The sequence below is a fragment of the Asparagus officinalis genome, chromosome 1, assembly GCF_001876935.1.
Source record: "Asparagus officinalis chromosome 1, Aspof.V1, whole genome shotgun sequence".
NCBI classification, from domain to species: domain Eukaryota; kingdom Viridiplantae; phylum Streptophyta; class Magnoliopsida; order Asparagales; family Asparagaceae; genus Asparagus; species Asparagus officinalis.
The window spans coordinates 19,067,859-19,077,882 of NC_033794.1; the positions used below are offsets into that span (position 1 = coordinate 19,067,859).

Here is a 10,024-nt window from a genome sequence, read left to right on the forward strand (position 1 = left end):
CCTTATAAAAGCACACGACTGATTAATTTGGATATTTGAAATTGTTCCTCTGTTTTCTTCCAAATATTCAACAATCTTTCAATTAGCATCAAAAGTCTCCCCTTTTGTGCCTGTCCGGATCAAATTACCATACACACACAATTAATTCTCTGGAAACACAACCTGTCATTTGCTTAACCATGAACTGAAATTATTTCACTTGCATTAACTCAATTAAGGCAATCTACAGTTCATACAAGGCCGTAAAAGGCCAACCAGTCATAACAACCACCCCAAATATAGAAAGAAGATGAATGAAAATTTTGTATAATTCTCTATTTTTCTTTATGTATGCAATCTTTACAATATCTCACCAGTTTGAACAATAGTAATGCCTGGAAAAATTACAACCAGGGGAAAAAATTGGAGAGAAAAAGAAAAAGAAAAAACTAATTACATACATCTAAGGAAAATATTCTACGAGTCTTTGTGACAGGTTAGCACATAATCCTCCAAGAATTCAGATATCTGAGAAGTATAAATGTCTGGATAGTTTCTGAAATGATCGACATGAGGTGAATTTAAAAAGTCACAAGACCTAACCTCATGCCCGGCTCTCCTTTGTTTTTCTATGAAAGATTCCACCGATTTTGCTGGTATAACTCTATCAGCAGAGCTGTAAATATATAGCTGTGGACAGTTTGGTTGCTCTGACGATAATAGAGTGAATACATCATGAAGCCTCCTGTTAATAATAAAGAAAGATATTCAGTTAACAAATTTCTGCTCTCAGGAATTTTAAATGCTGAAAATGCAAGATGACAATAGTGCCAGATTATGAGGGTGTTTGGGGGAGGTTATTTTTTGGTCAAACTAGTAGCTTTTGTGCTAGCTTTTTAATATCTACTTGTTTGGTAAAATATCAAATAAGTTAACTTATAAGTCTCATTTTAAAAAGCTGGTATGTCACAACTTTTGAAGAACTAGATTATAAGCTCATCTAAATAAGCTAGGTTTGACAAAAAAAAAATTATTATTCTGTCCAAACAATTTTTATAGCATTTTTATCATAAAAGCTAAAAGCCAGTAAAACTTAGCATAACTTATAAGCTTCAAAGAATAAGCTCACTTAAACGCCCTCTATATTACCAGTTGGGTAGATTTCACAAGACTCTCCCAAGCTTTATAAATCCCTAAAGACTTCTCACTCGGGTATCATGACTGGCAAGAGTTACTTTTAAGTTATCATGTGATCCGCACATAACAACTTCAATACTATCCTTTTTAGGTAGTGGTAGGCAAAACTAAAAATGACAGCATACTTTCTACTCCGCATGTTAACATGTGGTTTATGAAAATTTCCGATAGCACAATAGAGTTTTCTACGACTTATAAAGTTCAGGGTTTTTTACACAAAACCCTTAAAGCGGGTTTTCTGGAATTTATCTTAAAATGTTCATTGGAAATCCAGTAATCGTCACCAACATTCATCAATGGGGAAATTAAGTATAAATACATCATTACCTATTGATGGAAGGAAGGTTAAGAACCACCTCAAAGAACTTCTCCAGAACTGCCAACAATGCAATTTCTGCAACTGCCGGTTTCGGCTCTCCGCTTGATTTACTTTCAACCAATGCGCTCATCCCCGAATTATTGGAGCTCAGCATTCCTTTCGTTGCCACACTCTGCTTTTTCAAAAATGCAGCAGAGAACCCTGAAGCCCAGACCTGAAATATGTGGAGGGATGAGTTTTAACTCATACCAAAAATTACTTGCAATCTTAATTCAAAGAGAAGAAAGACTACAAAAATCACCTTTTTTCCTCTTTCGCCTTTAAGAGATAAAAGATAGCACATAAGTGAAACTATTGTAGCAACAATTTGGTTCATGTTCACAAAACAAGCAAACTTGCCTCCAAGTTCAATGAACCAATACACAATTTATTACTATGCTATAAATCATCAAAACCAAACATTACCCAAGACATAATCTATTAACGTAAACAATTCAATTCATAACAAGCAATTGTATTCACCCTTTACCTGTGGATCAGGGGAAGCAACAGGAGCAGAATCTACAATACACCCCTTGATCTTTCCCATCACAGAAGCATTAATCTAGGGTTAACACACTACAAGGGTTTGGGATTTTGCAGGGTCTGCATTTGAGCAGGGAAGATGCCAGCGGTAAATAGAATCGGATTGCGAGGTTGAGGGTTTGAATTCTTGATCCTTCGCGGGTTTTGCCAGCTTGGGTTCGTGAGGAGAAAGTGGATTTGGGGTATTGGGGTTCTTTAAAAAGAAAAAAAAAGACGAGATTGTGGAGTCTCAGGCACTGAAGGGTTACGGAATCGGTCGGGGGCAAGCAAGCCATTTTAGATTGTGTCGTATTTCCTAGAGAACTACGCGCCTACAGAGATTTGGGGGGTTTTGAGGGCCAGTTGTCAACAACAGAGCGCGACAAATATAGCCAAATCCTAAACATAACCATACCTCTTCTTCGATGCCATCTCCTTGTGCTCAGCTTTAAATGGCTGCTCTGAAACCCCATGTTGTGGACTTAGGGTAAACAACCGAGGGGAGCCTGTAGGAGCATTTGCTTTGGCCATGGCCATGACGTTCTCAAAACAATCAAGTATATCCTGTACAAGCGACGCGCATAACTCAATTGAATCTAGGTTGAGCTTGGCATCAAGCTCCCTAACTAGCTTATATCCACGAGCCAACTCATTCAATAGCATATTCATGCTCTTCACCATTTTCGCCTTTTCCGTCAGTAGAAGCCTAGCAAGAAGGAGAGAGTATCAGTCCATCGATCGTACTACAACAGTTATTATATATGTCTGATTCTTCTGAAGAGACTGATATATAGAAGGGAGGAGAGGAGAAGAGAGAGTTTGTCGTAGGAGAGTGAGTTCAAATGATCGCAAAGGGGGGCATGTGGTTTTATAAAAGGGGTTTGTGATTGTGGGGCTAGCGTGGGGATTAAGATTAAGCTTCTTCTAACAAAAAAAATTAAATGAGAGGTTGGACTAGTCTCTGGTCAGAAGATGTATAGAGATGAGAGATGAAGAGCTAGAGATGCGGTTGCTGACCAGTTCTTCTCTTATCACGTTCCCTAAGATTTTTATGGTGGATGTGTTTGTTTAGTTTAGAAGATAAATAAATAGATGGATTATTAAATAACAAATGGAGATTAATTAATTAGAGAGGGAGGTTAAACGGACTAAGAATATTCTAAGTAGAGGGGTGAGGTCAGCAGTTGCCCCTTCGCTTACGTTTTTGATTAGTCATTAGAGATTTGAAGCCACATGTAATAGAAAAGGGCATGGGTGGCTCAAGGGAAAAGACGTCAAGGGAGAGGCTGTTAATGAAGAGGAAATATGTGATGGATTAACAAAATGATCAGCTGTCAAGCAACAAAAATGCTGAGATTTCCATATGCTTAGATTCGGCTAACAGGATAAACCTCTCTATTACGTTATCTCTTGGTAGCTCATCATAATGTAAAATTTATTATCGTCTTCTTAAACTCGATTCTTTTTCAAGAAAAAAGATATAATTGTTTGTTTCTTCAATTCTTTTCTCCCTTCTTCTATGTTGGTGATAGTATAAAATTGTATAACCCTCAATATTCACCATAACTTTTAAAGTTTTTATATGCTGACAGAATCCTTTGACATTATAGGATAGTAACCCGAGTTTTATTCTCACAGTCTATAATTTTGAAGTGAATTTTAGAAAATGATACTGCTAAGTAAGTCCCGGTTTTAACATATACGAAAGGCATTCAACCTGTGAGGCTATGTTAGAACATTAAATTACAGTATCATCGCAGTTTCAAGGTTTCGGTATGGTGACAATGTCATTTGACAATTTTGTGTTACTTGTGTCTCTCGACTTCCTTCGAGAATAACTTGTAATTATTTCTGGCCCGATGTTAAGAAGTTGCCAAACACCGCGCCAAGGCTGTCTTTGCCAACCAATTAGAAATTAGATTGGATCGAAGAAGGATAAACAAGCTTTAGAACTAGCTCGACGGATATTTTTGGACCTGAGAAATATATCACAAATACTACCGATCCGGTTCCTATCAAAGACAACCTCTTCAAAATGCAGTCAGGATAAAATTTTGAGCGAGCAAAACACATAATCTAATTCAGTGAATGTGTGTTCACAAAAATTTCAGCTGCTAGCGAAATGTCACGTCAAAATCTTGGTCATGTTGTACTGGAACCGTCTTTCGCGGGGCAAAGCGATGTATAAGGCGATTTGGCATCATTTTGTTCTCAGATGAGACTAACTGAGAACAGACTAACAAATAATGAGGTGCACACTTTCACCTAATTGTTAACCAAAACTCACAACAGTTGCTGAACATATATTTTACTGTGCATGCAATAAATTGGTTGTAGGATCTTGATCCAAAGTCCATTGGCTTGGACTTTTGAATGTGCTTAGCTACAACAATATCTCCATATTGATGGTTGGATTTGCTATTAAACTCACCATAATTCTATTTTAAACTATAATTAAGTTGGGTTTCAAATAAATCCCAATTAGAATACATGTTTAAAAGTAAATTTAACAAACATTAAGCACAAAAGATGTCTAAAATTCGCTTGTGAGTATCACGTGGAAAAAATTTGGGGGACAATTCTCACGTACAGTTGCATAACAAAAGGTATTGAAGTGCGATTTTTAGAAACTTTAGTGTACATAAGTGCTGCCAGCCAAAAACAAGAGAGAATATATAAGTGCAAAAGTAGGGAAACTATAAATTTAGCCTAAAATGAATCCACCAAATGCTCATGCATGTCATAAACAAAAGGATCAAATCCAAACTCACAACTAGAACAAACATCATCTCTCAACACCCCTAGAACTGAGAAAATCTCACTACTCTCAGGATGACTCCTGTCCTCAACACAGAAAACATGAACCCTGTCCTTAGCCTCAATCCAACTACACCCGGGATCCTTCTTCACTCTCAATCCCCTCAATTTCTCTCTAACTTCCCTCACTTTTTCCCATCTCCCAACCCTAGCATAGATATTAGACAAAATCACATAAACAGACACATGCATTGAGTCCATACCCAGCATCCTCTCAGCTACCCGCTCACCCACTTCCAAATCCATACAAAACCAACATGCATTCAATAGAGTCCCCCACACAACACTGTCAGCCTCTATAGGCATTTTGAGCACAATTTGCTCGGCTTCTTGAATTCGCCCTGATCGACCAAGAACATCGACGATGCAAGCATAATGTTCAACTGTAGGATTCAATCCGTAGTCTTTCTGCATCGAGTTAAAGTACATAATTCCTTCATCTACCTTGCCCTCTTTCGCACAGGCTAAGAGTATACCAGTGAATGTAACTGTATTTGGATCGATTTGGTGCTTTAGCATTGCTTCGAACTCTAGTATTGCTTCGATGCCAAGCCCGTTATGAGCAAGCCCATTTATAAGTGCGGTCCATGATGCCACATTGGGCGAGATAATACCACGAAATGCTAGCTTAGAATCATCAATGCTTCCACATTTGGCATACATATCTACAAGAGAAGTTCCCACGAAGACATTGGATGCAAATGGTGTTTTGATTAGTTGTGCATGAATCATTCTCCCTTGAGAGACTGTTCCCATGCTTGCACAAGCTCGAAATAGAGCAGAGAATGTCGATCTGCTACATACAATTGAGGATCTTTGCATGACTGCATATAGTTTTATGGCCTCGGTAGGTTGCTCGTTTTGTACATAGCCTGAAATCATCGAATTCCATGTCACAGTGTTATTCTCCTCTTTGACAAATTCGAATAGTTTCAGAGCCTTATCAAACATGCCAGCTTTATGGTAAACCGATATCATGGTGTTGTACGAGACTATATTCTTGCAAGGCATTCTATCGAACAAAGCGATGGATTCTTGAATCCTTCCATTATCGGCGTACCCTTTGATCATTAGATTGTATGAAACAGGGTTTTTCTCCTCCAATTGATTGAAAATGAACTCAGCTTCGCGAATATTTCCAACGTCAACAAGACTTCCTATCATCAAATTGCAAGTATTTAAACAAGGGTTTTTATCCAGTTGATCAAAAACCCTCTTGGTATCGTCCAAATACCCAAGTTTACAGTAGAATTCAACGAGAGCTCCACTAATCGAATCATCATGCTCCAACCCCAACCTTATCAAACACCCATGAATCATTCTCCCAAAATCTACAGCTTCTAATTTCACACAAGCTCTCAGCACACTATCATAAGTGAATTCATTCGGTTTCACATCACCATTACTTGTCATCGAAACAAACAACTCTAGAGCCTTTCTACGCTGCACATCATCATCATTCTGAGCACAACCCGAGATCAAAGAAGTCCATGAGTAAACATCACGACTACTAACATTCATTTTATCAAACAAATCAAGTGCTTCATCCAACATCCTACTCTTGACAAAACCCACCACCATCAAACTCCACAATAACGGATTCCTACAATGCAACAGCTCAAAGAGACGATATGCATTCGATATATCGAAGCAAGAAGTGTACAAATTGAGCAATGAGCTTCCGACCAATGAGAAGCCTTCGAAGCCCGATTTGAGAATGAGGGAGTGTATTTGCTTGCCAAGGTCGAAAGAGGAGGAGCGAGAGCAAGCGCTGAGGAGTGAAGTGAAGGTGGTCTCATTAAGTTTTGTATTTGAGCTGTGCATTTGGGTGAGGAGTGTTAAGGGTTCTTGGGTTTGGCCACATTTGTTGTAGCCTGAGATTATTGCGTTGTAGGAGACTGTTGTTAGTTGAGGCATTTCATCGAACAGTTTTCGGGCGGCGTTCAGATTGCCGGAGTTCATGAGGTTGGTGAGTTTGATGTTAAAGGAAATTGAGGAGGGTTTCCTTATATTTCTTAAAAAAATTATAGGAAAAGTTTTGAGAAGTTAAAAAGTACAAATTTTCTTATTTTTTGTATTGTGCTTGTTTGGTTCAAAACAAGAAAATGACTCGTAACTTTTGGAAAAATAGCAACATTTCCTATAATTTATAGAAATGTAACCAAACACCACCAACTTTATAGAAAAGTGGGAACTTTATAGAAAAGTGTTAATGAGTTATTTTAGAAGGAAATCAATTTCTATAAATTTTGGTATTTTTCTATACTTTACAGAAAACATTTCTGTAAATCTTTTTTGAGCCAAACACAGTTTGTGGAAATCTATAGAAAACTCTTAATTACAGAAATATCATTGTTTGTACTTTTTGAGAAAACATTTCTCAAAAACAATGCAACCAAACACCCCCTAAGATTAAGCTTCTTCTAACAAAAATATTAAATGAGAGGTTGGACTAGTCTTTGGTCAGAAGATGTATAGAGATGAGAGGTGAAGAGCTTTCACCTTGTTTGGGAGTTTTTTTTTAAGGAGGGTAGAGAGGAGGAAGGAAGGGGAACGGAGGGTAAAATTGCTTGGTCCCCCCCCCCCCCCCCTAAAGGAGGGTAAATGGGTGTAATGACATTCTTACCCCCATCAAAACAAATAAAATAGCTGATGTGTTAAACTTATTAGTATAAAATCATTTATGTAAATTTACATATATTTACTTCCTTTCACCTTCATTCACCTTACTCAACTCCCAAACAACATATTACAATTCCCTTCATTTCCCTTCCCTTCCCGTTGTTTACCCTTCCTTCCCTTCCCTTAGTAAACTCCCAAACACAACATAAGGGAAACTAAGTGAGAGAATGGAAGGGAAGGGAAGGGAGTTCCCTTCCCCTTGGTTACACCACAATTTGGGGGGTAACAAATTTTATACTATTAGGGGGTTAACCAATGGGAACTAGGGTGAACAACTTCACCTCCTAAATGCTCCCAAACAAGGTGAATGATTCCCCTAACTTCCCTTCACACTTATTCCCCTCAATCCAAAAAAGCCCCTAGCTCCGCCAAAAAAAATTAAAATATAACAAAAAAAATAGAAAAAAAAGAATGAAAAAATGAGGAATAGCTTAAACATGTTGGATTTAAATCTAATTTGTGGGCACATATGTTTATTAGTGTGTATTGCTATCCTGAAGGATAACACGCATAAAATAATCAATCAATTTTGGTTAATGATTATTTAAATAAATCATAAGCTAAATGTGCAGATACCAGATTATAATTATAATTTGATGAGGGACCAAATTATAAATGTACAACACCTATATATATGGAGTTATGGTCCTTAATCTAGGGTTAACACACTCAATTCTCTTATCTCTATCTAAAGAGATACTAAAAGAGACACCCTAAGATTAGAAGATCATCAAAATCCTAATTCAGATCCAAACAATAGGTTTAGGTATAGCTTCCACTCTTATTGATATTTAATCACTATGATTTAATCACAATTAAGTACAACAAAGCAAAGTCAAGATTGCCCTCCAGCGTTCGAGCTATCTTTTCCTGACCTCTTCTACCATGCGTGAAGGCGACGTTGATCGGTGGTCCCTTCTAGAAAATTCTCTAATTACAGAAAAAAAAGATGGAATTTTGAAAGCTAGAGCACTTAAAAGCACCCAATTTGACAACAATTTTGCGAAAACCCTACGGACCCAGTTTCACAGAGGTTGAACTCGCCTCCAATGGCGATGAAGGAAAGGGTCGTGAGCTTTATATATATATTATATATATATATAATATATATATATATATATATATATAGGGAGACGGTTCTAATTAAAAACCTAGAGAACTAAAAACCTAATCCTAAACCATCCAATCTATCTAATCCAATGGCCTAGATTTCGGGCATGGCCAGAATTGGTAAATATAGATAAATTAATACACTGATTAATGTTGAAAATGGTAAAATTGGCAACAATTCATCGTGCATTAATTGGTGTACTGATTACATTGGAACAATGATCAAATTTAATACACGTCCTTTATACTCTCATCTTACATTATTAGACAAATTTTCCTCTCACGATCTCCTCTCTCTACTCCTCCATTTCCCCAAAAGCTGTGAACCAGCCGCCTCTCTCTCTTCCTCTTCTCACCACACAAACGACCCACTAACTCCTCACGAGGCTCCTCAACTCCACTGCCCCTGAGCTCACCTCCGCGGAACGAAGGCGCTCTGACGAACCGAAGTGAGCCATGGACCGTTGAATCCAGGATTCACTAAATTGAATCAGATTCAGTGAACTGAAACTCGCTTATCAAACAATAGCAAATCTGCCAAAAAATAAACAAACCAAAAAAGAATAAGAAACTTATGGCATTCACTTAAAATCCATCCTAGCCCTCCAAGCTTTCGCCTGCTGTAGTGAATCTGGATTCACTTGCCAGTGCAATCTCGATTTTTCACTGGAGTGAATCTCGATTCGCATCAGTGATCTCGATTCACAGCCAGTTGAATTCGCCGATTTCAAAAGATGAGGGACACATCCAGATTCATCTCAGGCTGAATCGCCGCATTCACTCAGTGAAATCGCGATTCACTCAGTGAATCGAGCATTCACTCAGCTGGAATCGAAGCATTTACTTGCTGTGAATCGAGATTCACTGATGTGAAATCGGAGATTCACTGATGTGAAAATCCAATTCACTGCTGTGAATCGAGATGCCGCGGATCGTCGTCGAGGAGAGCGTTCTGGAGCCGGCGGTAGCTGGACGTCGGAGGCGCTGCTGTCGGAGCTGACGTGGTGGGAGCGGATGAGGCGATGGTCGGCAGGCCGGTATATTGGTTCGACAGGGATGGTCGGAGCTCGGAGTGTGTGGATGGCCATGGAGAACGCGCCGATGGTTGGGCTGGGAGGTGGGAGGCCGACGGAGCTGAGAGGGGGCGGCTTGGAGGAGGTTCGGTGCCAGCCAAGGGTGGCGGACGGCCTCAGCGAGAGCCGCTGGGGGGTGGGGAGCCCGCGGCGAGCTGGAGGCCCCGGACAGGTCGAGTCCATGGGGAGGCCCGACCGTGTCTGCGCTTGATAGGATTTGGAGGGGTGCTGGTGATGGTCCTGAATAAGAAAGAGATGGCGAGGAGGCAGAGCAAAAAGATGG

General features: G+C 39.1%; 1 protein-coding gene across 1 annotated transcript in view; it reads right to left on the reverse strand.

Annotated features, from left to right (window-relative positions):
- The window catches only part of LOC109831397 (transmembrane protein 53-A-like), an 89,443-nt gene continuing 79,698 nt past the window's right edge, over window positions 280–10,024 (reverse strand). Inside the window, 2 exon segments of the mRNA XM_020398726.1 lie at window positions 280–724; window positions 1,504–1,709. Coding sequence (XP_020254315.1) covers window positions 457–724; window positions 1,504–1,709 — 474 coding nt within the window. The 3' untranslated portion in view covers window positions 280–456.